Source organism: Podarcis liolepis, assembly GCF_965112155.1.
Source record: "Podarcis liolepis genome assembly, chromosome: 4".
In the NCBI taxonomy this organism is placed as follows: Eukaryota; Metazoa; Chordata; class Lepidosauria; order Squamata; family Lacertidae; genus Podarcis; species Podarcis liolepis.
Genome location: NC_139558.1, coordinates 32,143,861 through 32,157,634, shown reverse-complemented (window position 1 = coordinate 32,157,634; position 13,774 = coordinate 32,143,861). Strand labels below are relative to the sequence as shown.

Sequence of the window (13,774 nt, the reverse complement as noted above, 5' to 3'; positions counted from 1 at the left end):
GCTCTGGGTCACACTTGCTTCTGTTGCTCTGAAAAGCCCCTTGGCCTCCTTCACAGTGACGTCCCTCTGTTACATAATGTAATGCCTTGGTAAACCCAGGCTGGGCCCGATTTAGCCCTTTCAGTTAAGCATGGTGAATATTCTTACACCTCAGGCTCCCTCCTGGTATCAGTGCCAAGATGGCATCCCTTTTCAGCTAGCTGTAGATTTCCTCGGGTGCTGTCAGAACTGACAAAATCTCTTTGGGCTGCAGAAGAGCAAGGCTGGAGGTTGGGGTGGAATACAAGCATTCAGCCCGTAGCCCAACTGTCCCATAAACTGATTTGAGAGGAGCTCAGGAGACGAAGCCAGAAGGTGACATACCAGGTATGCCGCTGAGAATTTGTAAAGGCTTGGTGTGTGAGGGAAAACTAAAAGTAAGAACTGTTCGACGGTGGAGCGGACTCCCTTGGGACGTTGTGGACTCTCCTTCCTTGGAGGTTTTTAAGCAGAGCTTGGCTGGCCTCCTGTCATGGATGCTTTCGTTGAGATTCCTGGACTGGACCACCCTTGGGGTCCCTTCAAGTTCTACAGTTCTACAATTCTAAAAGCACACTCCCTGATTCTCGTTACACGTGAGATGCGCTATTTATCATACCACCTACATTAAGTCCCATTTAGTTTCACAGGGCTTGCTCCCTGGTGTGTGTGTGTGTGTGTGTGTGTGTGTGTGTGTGTGTAGGATTCCAGACTGAGCTACAATCTGGAAAACATCCTTAAGGTGCCTTAGGCAAGCTTCTTTTTCCCAACCTTCATACATACACACCCCATATCTGTAATATGGATGTAATAATACTATTTGACGTTTGGGGGGGTTACTCTAAATGCCACCTGAGGTGCCTCACATAGCCCTGTAATTCTTGGTTGTCAAACTGACTTAACAGAATAGGCGGCATTGCTGGCTGTTGTGGAGAGGTCAATGATTGTTTTTAGAGAGGAATTTCAAAGGGAAGCCCCAGAGTGCAGTGGCGTAGCATGTCTTCATAGCGCCCGGGACATAGCTGTCAAGCGTCCCTTATTTGGCGGGACAGTCCCTTATCCCAGCGCCATGTCCCACTGCTGTCCCTTATTGATGATGTCCCTTAAATTTCCCGGGTTTCAAAGGGAGCAGCTCCTCTCCCTCCCTCCCTGCCAGCCAACTCCAACTGTGTTGCTTGGCTGTGTTGCTCACCCCATAAGGAGTCTAAGAACGACTGGAGGTTGGAGCTTGCATGCCTTGTGCCGATCAAATTGGCCGCGTTTGCACAGTGCTTCCCAGCGGAGAGGTGACGGTGGTTTTCCTTGCTGCATCCCCTTTGCCGGGTTGCTGCACTGTGGGAACCACCGCTTGAGGCTTCGTTTGGCTTCTGGTTGACTAAAATCCCTTATTTTGGCTGCTGATCCCTTATTTTCGAGGCTGCTGGTCCCTTATTTTCAAATCTGTAAGTTGACAGCTATGGCCCGGGATGGTTACCCGAGGGGGCATGGAGGGCAACATGAGGAGGACGCGGTCCAATTGGAGGAGCCCAAGACTGTTGCTTCTTCCTCATTCCCTGCCAGCCCCACGCTGTTTTGTGAGGCTGGGATGTGGGAACGGACTCACGAAGCATTGAGGGGCTGATAGGGACCAGGTGAGGAGCAAAGTGCTCCTTCGAAGAAACTGCGCCTGAGCAATGGCACCCCTTAGCCTGCCCACGCTACGCCTCTGCCGGAGTGAAACTGCTACATCACAAGTACTGAAGACATTCACTCCAATTCATTTGGGTCTGAATAAAGACAATGATTTGCAGGCGTAAATTCACTCAGCACTACCAACTCGGATTCTTTCATGGCCTATCATCGCTATCCTAAAGGGTCCCTGTCCTTATCCGGCCTACAGTGTAGCTCGAATCTGAACGGTTCCTATCTGTGTTTCTGGCATTCCATTTCCCTCTGACCCCACTGCATACAGCTCCCCTTCCAATGCCCACCCCACACCTCTTTCCACATCCAAGGGTCACTCTGGGTCACACCTGCTCCTGTTGCTCTGAAAAGCCCCTTGGCCTCCTTGATGCTGACATCCCTCTGTTATGTAATGCATGCTGGCATTGGCACACCCAAGCTAAGGCAGATTTAGCCCTTTCAGTTAGGCATGGTGACTCTTCTCACACCCCAAGCCCTTTCAGTTATCCAAGGGTCGCTCTGGGTCGCTCTTGCGTCTGTTGCTCTGAAAATTCCCTTGGCCTCCTGCACAGTGACGTCCCTCTGTTACATAATGTAATGCCTTGGTGAACCCAACCTGGGCCCAATTTAGCCCTTTCAGTTAGGAACGGTGACCATTCTTACATCTCAGGCTCCCTCCCGGTATCAGTGCCAAGCTGGCCTCCCTTTTCAGTTAGCTGCAGATTTCCATGGGAGCTGTCAGAACTGAGAAAAACTTTTTGGAAATTTGGAATAGAATGAACTTGTCTTTGTTAGGATGAATATCAGTTATTAAGATGAATGTACTGCCAAAAATGTTGTTTTTATTCCAAGCAATCCTGGTAACAAGCAATATGGGATGCTTCAAAGACTGGCAAAAGGATATTTCAAAATTTGTATGGCAGGGCAAGAAGCTGTGAATAAAGTATAAATTATTAACAGATATTAAAGATAGAGGAGGCTTCTCCCTGCCAGATCTGAAATTACAGTGGTACCTCAGGTTAAGTACTTAATTCGTTCCGGAGGTCCGTTCTTAACCTGAAACTGTTCTTAACCTGAAGCACCACTTTAGCTAATGGGGCCTCCTGCTGCTGCTGCTGCGTGAAACTGTTCTCATCCTGAAGCAAAGTTCGTAACCCGAGGTAATATTTCTGGGTTGGCGGAGTCTGTAACCTGAAGCGTATGTAACCCGAGGTACCGCTGTATATTACGAAGCCTCCTGTATTTGCTGGATCAGGGAATGGATAAAATTTAAAAATATAGATTTATTAGATTTGAGGCCATGACAATAGATTTGGCTGACATGTGTACTTATGGTATGAAAAGGCAAGAGTACATCAAAGCTTTTGAAATCATATTATAAGGAAAGCAGTTTTTAAAGTTTGGGAGAAGTATAAAGGATTATTAGAACAAAAAACACCATGGTGGCTTTCTCTATTAGAGGCAATATCAGGGTGGAAATTAAATATGGACATTAAATGGCCTACATATAGAAAGTTGTTAATTGAATCAGAAAACCAATTAAAATTGAAAGAATTTAACGAAGTTAGAGAGAATGTAACAGATTGATTACAATATTTTCAATTAAATGAAATATTTAAGAATGATAAAAATATAGGATTTCCATATGAAATTTCAACTTTTCAGAGAGAAATAATAGAAAATGATACTTAATTAATATCAAAAATGTATCATCTGTTGCTGGAATGGGAAATGAAAGATGAAGAGGTTAAATCAGTTATCATTAAATGGGCACAAGATGTGGGACACAATATTCAAATGAAGGAATGGGAAAAGCTATGGTAGAATGAGTTAAAATTTACAGCTTGTGTGGCGATTAAAGGAAATTAAAAAAAGGCCAGACATTGAGGTGGAAAATGAGCTTTTGGCCCAGAGTATTGAAGACATTCGCTCCAATTCATTTGGGTCTGAATAAAGACAATGGTTTGCAAACATAAATTCACTTAGCACTATCAAGCCTATCATGGCTATGTCGCTGTCCTCATCCTGCCTACATTGTAGCTCGAATTTGAACGGTTCCTATCTGTGTTTCTAGCATTTCATTTCCCTCTGACCCCACTGCATCCAACTCCCCTTCCATTGCTCACCCCACACCCCAGTAATTGAGAATCGCGCCATGTATGTGATGAAATAAACTCTAGTTCAACACGTCTTGTGCCAGAATAACAAATGTGTGGTCCTTTGAGATGCTTCAGGACTCTCTAGGTTTTTTTGTTCTTGTTTCTCCTCAGAGCAACTGATTCAGCAAATCCATTATTAGCTCCTGATCAAGGCTGCAATCCTAAACCCAATTAACTTTGTGGGTGGGGCTGGCTACATGCTATTTAATCCAATGCAGCTGGTTTCTGAGTAGCCAAAGGACTGCACATCACAATACTGGCAACTTGGGACGTGTGCCTCATACAATTCCAGCTGCTACCTGGGAGCAAGCCACATAAAGGTTAGTCCTTTCGCTGCTAATAGGTACCACTCCGGTGGGAAGGCAAACGGCGTTTCTGTGCACTGCTCTGGTTTCGCCAGAAGTGGTTTAGTCATGCTGGCCACATGACCCAGAAGTTGGGTGGGCATGCCCTAAGGTGAAAGACTTCTGGAAAAAGATTTATAATGAGTTGAAAAAGATGTTGAAATATACCTTTATTAAAAAACCAGAAGCCTTTCTACTTGGAATAATAGGTTTGGAATTGCTCAAGAAAGATGTTAGGCTGTTTTTGTATGCCACAACTGCAGAAAGAATTTTGTTAGCTAAATATGGGAAATTACAAGAATTACCAACAGTGGAGGAATGGCAGATGAAGATGATGGACTTTCTGGAGCTGGCTGACCTGACCGGTAGAATCCACAAACAGAAGGAGGAGGATTACCAAGAAGAATGGATGAAATTTAAGGACTACTGGCATTTAGCAAAATAATATAATAGATAATATAAGTAGCATTATTGTGAGTACCAAATTAGCTTAGGACTTAAATGTTTTAAATTTTATAATATTATGGATATAAGTGAAATAGGATAAGAAAGAAATATGTTAATTGATTAAGTTAATTTTATTGGAAATTAGTATTGGAAAACTGCTACAATGAGCTATATGGAAACACAGCTTGAGGGATTTGAGGAAGTCATCTAATAATGGTTATAAAAGTATGATTATAACAGCTAGGATAAATATTTTTATGTTTGTCTGTTTTGTATATTGTAATGTTTTTTATTTTATGTTGTTTATGTTTGTTATAAATTTGAAAAATTAATAAAAAAAAATTGAGGGGGGGGGGGAAATGACCCGGAAGCTGTACGCCGGCTCCCTCGGCCAATAAAGCGAGATGAACGCAACAACCCCAGAGTCGTCCGTGACTGGACTTAACGGTCAGGGGTATCTTTACCTTTTACCTTTCCTTCAAGGAGTTCATGGTGACATCCCTGGTTCTCCCTCATTGTTCATATTCTTTCTCTTGGAATCCCCTTGTTTCCTTTCCCATGTTCCAATCTGGGAACTCTTAACTTTTCTTCTTCAGGCTCTACCTATCCTCATTCAGCTTTACTATTTGTATATTTTCCTGAATTTCTCTATATCGTTATCACAAATAATTCATTTTTAGAAGTGAGTTCTTTAGTGAGCTTCTTGGTAATTTTTGCCATTAACATTTGTTGACTTGGGCACAAAAAATGGCTCCCACTATGTGACTTGCATGTGACACTTCTTTGTTAATGTGTTTCTGTATTTTAAGAATTTCCAAGTGGCCTCATTTCATCAAGAGTGTTTTCCCTAAACCACCTGCTCTCTCTTCTGATTAACTTTCTCCAATAACTTGTTAATTGTGCATTTCCAGACACCAGTGATTTTATCTCACTTGTCAGGTTCTGATATCACATTTTCCTCACATAGCAAGATCAATAATTCCCAGGTACTTCCTTCCTCCTGCACTTGTGAGAAAGAAATCCTTTTCCACCTATGCCTTTACTTAGCAGATGGGGACTTCCCCATAAACATATCTGGCCTCAGTCATTTACAAAGTCCATTAAGTTTGATTTTTACCTTGACATTTATCATTTCATTTTCATTTTCAGTGAATTCTGAATAAAAGGACCACAACTTGCTCATCAGAGGAAAACTGTGAGATATCTGACAGAGAAATAAAGAACAATGAGTACTACAGAAGAAGCTGAAGCTTTGAAATTGTTATTTCGGAATCAGTATTCATTTCTAATTTCAAAGGTAGAAGTATTGTCTGCAAAATTTAATACTTGCAAGGACTCTGAAACTTTCAGCTTGTAAATGGATGTGTAGAATCAAAAATGCCTTTAAATGGCAAGGCAAATCTTACAGTTACAGGGGTCAACCCAGCACAAACAAAGGCAGAAACTTCAAATATTGTTAATGTCACTTGAATGTATTAATAAGAAAATGAGAAGAACTGTGAGTCTATGTTTGGGACCCATAGCACAGGTGTGATACAGCAATAATTTAAAATTAACTTGCTTAAGATACCTATGTTTCACTTTCCTTTATATAATTCACGGGGACGCGCAACAGAAATATTTATTATATATATGATAACATTTTTGTATTTCAAAAGTATCTTGTTCCTTTTCGCATCCAGATTATGTTTACTGCCTCTGATCTTGGTGTATTTGATCTGCTGATGGAGTCCAAGGAACCACTGACTTCAGTGTCTATTGCTGAACGTCTGGGTACCAGTCCCTTTGGGATGGAGAGACTGCTGGATGCTTGTGTTGGCTTAAAGTTCCTGCAAGTGGAGAGGAAGGACAACCAAAGTATTTATTCTTTATCTGGAAATTTAACCAGCATTATAAAGTTGAAATACCATTTTAAAAATCAATTTAAGCCATTAAGCCAGCAACTGAACAAAGCAGCATCTAAATAGCCCCAGGGAAACACCTGAGGTTTTTAGGAGACATTTTTGTACATGGAAATTCCCATATCTCTTTTTGGGGAGCATTCCAGAGAGCAGGGCTTTTTCTGATAGGTATGCAGGTGACACTCTCCTTTCATGATTGTAAAGGGTGATTTGTCCCATAGCAGGAGAGATGATCTGTTAGATGTGCTTGTACCTAGTTGTTTATAAATGTCAGTGAGAAAGCTCATTAGCAAATAGGCAGCTAGTGCAGGTCACTAAGCACCTGTAAGGGAAGCGGGTGGTGCTGTGGTCCAAACCACTGAGCCTCTAGGGCTTGCTGATCAGAAGGTCAGCAGTTCGAATCCCCGTGACGGAGTGCACTCCCGTTGCTCTGTCCCAGCTGCTGCCAACCTTGTAGTAGTGAAAGCATGCCAGTGCAAGTAGATATAAATAGGAATTATTGCAGTGGGAAGATAAATGGCATTTCCCTGTGCTCTGACTTCTGTCATGGTATTCCATTGCGCCAGAAGTCATGCTGGCCACATGACCCGGAAAGCTGTCTGTGGACAAATGCTGGCTCCCACGGCCTGAAAGCGAGATGAGCTCTGCAACCCCATAGTCACCTTTGACTGGACTTAACCATCCAGGGGTCCTTTACCTTTTCACTTTTTTACTAAGCACCAATGCAGCTCAGGACATTAAGGGTCTATCCTCTTGACTTAGATGTTACAATGGAAAAAAGTTGCCTGATGTTCATATATTTCTAATACTTCACTCCAGATCTCAGAATGGCCACTCCTAGTGGCTGCTTATAGCAGGCATAGGCAAACTCGGCCCTCCAGATGTTTTGGGACTACAACTCCCATGATCCCTAGCTAACAGGACCAGTGGTCAGGGATGATGGGAATTGTAGTCCCAAAAAACATATGGAGGGCCGAGTTTGCCTATGCCTGGCTTATAGCATTGGTGACCATGTGGCAGCTTGAAGTTCCACTGCCAGCAGGTGGAGGCCTAGTCTTTCCATACTTTTCTCTGGAAGAGAAGCTGGAGAATTGCAGTCTCAGTGTTGCACTTTTTTTACAATGCGATCAGCATGCCATGGAATCATAGAAATGTGTCTTCTGCCTCATTATCCTTGTTTCAATCATTTTGTCTCAGCAGAATTGGGGAGGGAAAGGGGCTGTGAAAACGTTAATCTTTTGTCCCCTTCGTTTTAAGCGCTTTATGGAAATACCAACCTTGCCAATCTCTACCTTGGCAAAAGAAGCCCAAAGACTCAGTATTATTCCATGAAGTTCAATGCTGAATTTGTCTATACGAGAGCACAGCACCTGGCTGATTCCGTGAGGTGAGGAGAAGCATAGCACTGAAGTGGGGAACTTAATGTCACAGTGCTGTAGGGTTGCCACCTGTCCTGTATAATACAGGATTGTCCCGTAAATGTAAAATGGTAATGGATCCTTCTTCAGTAGGGCTAATTCCAGATGAGCAATCACAAACACTAACCTTCCTGCTGCTCACCCACTGCAAGCTACAAACAGAATTACAATTGCCTTTCTATTTTGTCAGCCAGTGTGGTGTAGTGGTTAAGAGTGGTAGATTCGTAATCTGGGGAACCGGGTTCGCGTCTCCGCTCCTCCACCTGCAGCTGCTGGGTGACCTTGGGCTAGTCACACTTCTCTGAAGTCTCTCAGCCCCACTCACCTCACAGAGTGTTTGTTGTGGGGGAGGAAGGGAAAGGAGAATGTTAGCTGCTTTGAGACTCCTTCGGGTAGTGATAAAGCGGGATATCAAATCCAAACTCCTCCTCCTCCTCCTCCTCCTCCTCCTCCTCCTCCTCCTCCTCTTCTTCTTCTTCTTCTTCTTCTTCTTCTTCTGTTTGCCTTTCACTGTGCTCAGTACCTAAGTAGGAGCTGGCATGACATAGCTACTGTGGGCCGAGCCATTTGAAGCTTAGCACATATTCACAATACTGTATAACCCTTACAGTGAATACTATCTAACGACACCCATTTATTCTTCTAAATTTTATTTATTGAGGAAACACTTCCTAGGTTGTAGGTGTAACACACACTCTCTTTCATTATAAAAAGTGTATAACACCATTAGGTTTCAATGTTATTTTCAACAAAATGATTAAAAACAAGACCACTACCATAACAGCTGCTGCAATTAACCATGTTGCTAAAATGGCTGTGAATTTAAGGTTGGATTTTGGGTAGTATGCTATAATGCTTTATGTATTGTATTATGATATTTTAGCACTATAGCAAAATATATAAAAAAGGAGCTTCATAGCATTTATCTTATAATACTGTACTGTTCCTCACTTTTGTTTACAAACTTTTTTTACTGATTATTAAAAGATTGATAAAAAGGGTAATAAAATAAACACACCTGTGATTGTTAGACACAGCTTTGACAACAAATGTAATTGTATGAGTAGTAAACTTGGTTTAATTGTTTTGCTGAAGAGACTGAAATTTAATTCTGTAGTTTTGATGCTCATTCTTTCTTAAACTAAAAGAAATATTCTCTTTCAGGGAAGGAGAGGCTCAGACGTATAGATTAAGTGACATTTCTACAAAAGATTTCTATGAGGCTATGTACAGGTACAGAAAAATTGTATATATGTAGATCTTGTTTCTTTTTAAAGAATGGGCAAAGCTTTCCCTTTGCAATTTGTGTGAAACCTATTGCTAACTTGTATTCACCTGATGTCTAAAATTAGATTCCTTGCTATCAGGTGTTACATTACACAAACTACATAGGAGCCAACTCCTAGGGGCCACGGGAGCTTTGGCCCCAAAATAAAATATTTGAGGGGGTAGGTTCCCCCCCCCCCCGGTTGATGGGCATTCCCATTCAAATGGTGTGTATGCACTGTGTTATGTCATCAGTTATGAGGGGTGGGGCTTACCTGGGCCCACACTATATTTTATTCAAGTTGGTACCCTAACAGACTAGTTGTGAAGACCCTGCCTGGTTTGCCTTCAGTATTTTTGAATGTTGAAGCACAACTGCTTTTAGTCATAGCAAACAGCCTTTTCTGAGTCGGGTGAGAGGAACAGCTATAGTAAATGATGTATTATTCATATTAATACTACTACTACTACTACTACTAGTAGTAGTAGTAATAGTATTTAAATTTGAGTATGGATTATGGATACATCCCATCATGATCGGTACAATGGGAAACAGAAGGATGAGGCCGAAGAAAGGAAAGGAAATCCACACACAACTAAAAAGCAACAGCATTATGTGGAATATGGCTCCTGTCTAGAACCATCCTCTGTTCAAAGATATCCCCTCTGTTAACTGACAACGCAATTCTGAATTACTAGATCAGAGAGCAGCTTGCGAGAATTCATGGAGTTTATGCATGAGATGTGGAGTCTCTGTGGTCGAGATGTGTTGATGGCATTTGATCTCTCTAATTTCCCACTAGTATGTGATTTGGGAGGTAAGTACCATAAATTTTCACACGTCTTCCTATGCTGGCACTCCGAAATCATAAGGCTGCTGGAAACATCCCTCAATGACCCATGACCCAAGCTCTGAACTATCAGATCCTCAGAACTGCAAAAGTGGTAAATTGAATGAAATGACTGAACAGCCACCTATTTGGTGTACTATCTTAGAGTTTTGCACATGAAGTTTTGGGGAAAGCTTTGATATGCACAATGTGTTCATTTTTTCCTTTGGTTCTCCCTTAAGGATGTAGTGGAGCCCTAGCAAAGGAATATATTTCATTGTATCCAAATTCTACAGTGACCATTTTAGACCTACCTGAAGTAGTGGAAACAGGAAAGAAGCATTTTGTCTCCTCAGAGGAACACAGAATTACTTTTCACAAAGGTAAAATGTTGTTTTATTCTACAAAGGTTACATCGTTTTCTTCCACTAACAGACAAGACAGCCATGCATTAAGCAGGGGTCGAGAATCAGTGACTCTTCAGTTATGGTTGGACTACAACTCCCATCATTCCTGACCATGCTGACTGGGGCTGATGGGAGTTGAAAACCATGAGAACAGATCCGTCCAGAAGAAGAAGAAGAAGAGTTTGGATTTGATATCCCGCCTTTCACTCCCTTTAAGGAGTCTCAAAGCGGCTAACATTCTCCTTTCCCTTCCTCCCCCACAACAAACACTCTGTGGGGTGTGTGGGGCTGAGAGACTTCAGAGAAGTGTGACTAGCCCAAGGTCACCCAGCAGCTGCATGTGGAGGAGCGGAGACGCGAACCCAGTTCCCCAGATTACGAGACGACCACTCTTAACCACTACACCACACTGGCCCAGGACTCTTCTGTTCAGCTTTGCCTCCTTACAGGAGAAGCACCAGAAGACAGAAGTGCACACCTTATAGCTACAAATTTGAGAAAGATAAAATGAAGTATACTTTCCTTAAGAATAATAATTCTTTCACTGGATCTCTACTTGTTTTATTTCAGGTGATGCTTTTAAAGATCCAATTCCAGAAGCTGACCTGTATATTTTGGTTAGGACCCTACACTGCTTTAGTGAGGAGAAGTGTGTGCAACTGCTAACCAGACTGCACAAAGCCTGCAAGCCTGGTAGGTGCATGGTGTCAAAGGTGTTTCCTGTGGGAATTAATCCTGATACTAATCTGCTTGGATTTCCCCATGCCCCCTTCCCCTTATGTCTGCATCACACTCAAGCTCAGCTGCGTTCCTTTATTTCTTGAGCTTCTGATCCCAGGATACTTGAGCAAAGTAACATACTGCTTTTGTATGTAAAGCAAAATGTATGTATGTAAAGCAATATGTAACGGTGCATCTTCCATTTCCTATTCCAAAACAGGTGGTGGAGTTCTAGTAGTGGAAATAGTTCTCAATGAAGACAGAACGGGGCCATTCGAAGCTCATATATATGGTTTGGTTATGCTGCTTATTACTCAAGGAAAAGAACGGACCCCATCAGAGTACAATGCGCTTCTCAGTGCCGCCGGCTTCAAGGATATTCAGCAAAAGAAAGCAATTCTCTTTGATGCCATTTTAGGAAGAAAATAACATTGACCAAGAACATTCTATGAACGTCGTGACTGAATGGATATATTTCAGCCTGATTCTTTGCAGCCATAACTGAACATACTTACTATCCTTGATCTTAGCGAAAAGGCTGAGAAGTGATGGCACTGAACGTGTTCAACCGCTATACTTTGTTTGGCAAATCTTCGCTATGTGGAAATATTTCCCACCCTTTAGCATTATGGTAGAATTCTAAGAGAAACTAGGACACTAATAAAAATGGCTACATCTAAACCACTGTTGTAATTAGTAGATATCATATTTTTTCTTAGTAGTGTTTCTTCAGCTGTTTTTAAACTACAACTTCCATCATCCCCAGCTACCAGTGATCAGGGATGATGGGAATTGTAGTTCCAAAACAGCAAGTTGGGAAAACCCTGATTTATAAGTTTTATAGAGAGATCTTGAAGCAGTTTCCTTCTTCTAGATGGTATGCTGGTTGGAGCTGATGGGAGCTGAAGTCCAGCAACATTAGGGAGGCCACAAATTCCCCATCCCTGTCTTAGAGTATTGGACCAGGGCCACAGGAAGCTCCCATGTACAAAGTAGAGAAGGTGTGATTTAGTCGGTGATCATCATCCTTGTGGGCTCTGGCTAGACCATTCCTACAAGCTGTAGGTGTGACGTTAACATATGAGAGTGCTGGAGGTGAAATAGTTAAACAGGTTACCCAGTCAGAACCCCATGGGGTGGAGTCAGAGGGAGTATAAAACCAGCTGGGGGGGGGCGAAGTGAGGAGTTCATTGGGAGTTGGGTGGTTGGTTGGAATGGGAGTGAATTGGGATAGAGTCTGTGGGTAGGTTGAGTTAATAATAATAATAATAATAATAATAATAATAATAATAATAATAATTTATTATTTATACTGCGCCCATCTGGCTGAGTTTCCCCAGCCACTCTGGGCAGCTCCCAATCAGTGTTAAAAACAGTACAGCGTTACATATTAAAAACTTCCCTGAACAGGGCTGCCTTAAGATGTCTTCTGAATGTCAGGTAATTATTTATCTCTTTGACATCTGATGGGAGGGCTTTCCACAGGGCGGGCGCCACTACCGAGGAGGCCCTCTGTCTAGTTCCATGTAGCCTCACTTCTCGCAATGAGGGAACCGCCAGAAGGTCCTCGGGGCTGGATTTCAGTGTCCGGGCTGAACGATGGGGGTGGAGACGCTCCTTCAGGTGTACAGGACCGAGGCCGTTTAGAGCTTTAAAGGTCAGCACCAACACTTTGAATCGTGCTCGGAAACGTACTGGGAGCCAATGCAGATCTCTCAGAACTGGTGTTATGTGGTCCCGGCGGCCACTCCCAGTCACCAGTCTAGCTGCCGCATTCTGGATTAATTGCAGTTTCCGGGTCACCTTCAAAGGTAGCCCCACATAGAGCGCGTTGCAGTAGTCCAAGCGTGAGATAACTAGAGCATGCACCACTCTGGCGAGACAGTTCGCGGGCAGGTAGGGTCTTAGCCTGCGTACCAGGTGGAGCTGGTAGACAGCTGCCCTGGACACAGAGTTAACCTGCGCCTCCATGGACAGCTGTGAGTCCAAAATGACTCCCAGGCTGTGCACCTGGTCCTTCAGGGGCACAGTTGCCCCATTCAAGACCAGGGAATCCCCCACACCAACCCGCTCCCTGTCCCCCAAAAACAGTACTTCTGTCTTGTCAGGATTCAACCTCAATCTGTTAGCCGACATCCATCCTCCAACCACCTCCAGGCACTCACACAGGACCTTCACCGCCTTCACTGGTTCTGATTTAAAAGAGAGGTAGAGCTGGGTGTCATCTGCATACTGATGAACACCCAGTCCAAACCCCCTGATGATCTCTCCCAGTGGCTTCATATAGATATTAAAAAGCATGGGGGAGAGGACAGAACCCTGAGGCACCCCACAAGTGAGAGCCCAGGGGTCTGAACACTCATCCCCCACCACCACTTTCTGGACACGGCCCAGGAGGAAGGAGCGGAACCACTGTATGACAGTGCCCCCAGCCCCTCTAGACGGTCCAGAAGGATGTTATGGTCGATGGTGTCAAAGGCCACTGAGAGATCCAGTAGAACTAGGAAACAGCTCTCACCTTTGTCCCTAGCCCGCCGGAGATTATCAACCAGCGCGACCAAGGCAGTTTCAGTCCCATGGTGAGGCCTGAATCCCGATTGGA

At 43.3% G+C, this 13,774-nt stretch overlaps 1 protein-coding gene across 1 annotated transcript; it reads left to right on the top strand.

Moving 5' to 3' along the window:
• The first annotated feature begins 4,046 nt into the window (after positions 1–4,046).
• LOC310706187 (acetylserotonin O-methyltransferase-like) lies at positions 4,047–12,366 on the top strand. The gene is made up of 9 exons (XM_083501584.1): positions 4,047–4,159; positions 5,780–5,927; positions 6,313–6,487; positions 7,789–7,918; positions 9,114–9,182; positions 9,915–10,033; positions 10,288–10,428; positions 11,023–11,145; positions 11,393–12,366. Exons 2-9 carry the CDS (start codon positions 5,856–5,858, stop codon positions 11,599–11,601), a joined length of 1,038 nt encoding a protein of 345 aa, XP_083357710.1. The 5' UTR covers positions 4,047–4,159; positions 5,780–5,855; the 3' UTR covers positions 11,602–12,366.
• The last annotated feature ends 1,408 nt before the right edge of the window (positions 12,367–13,774 follow it).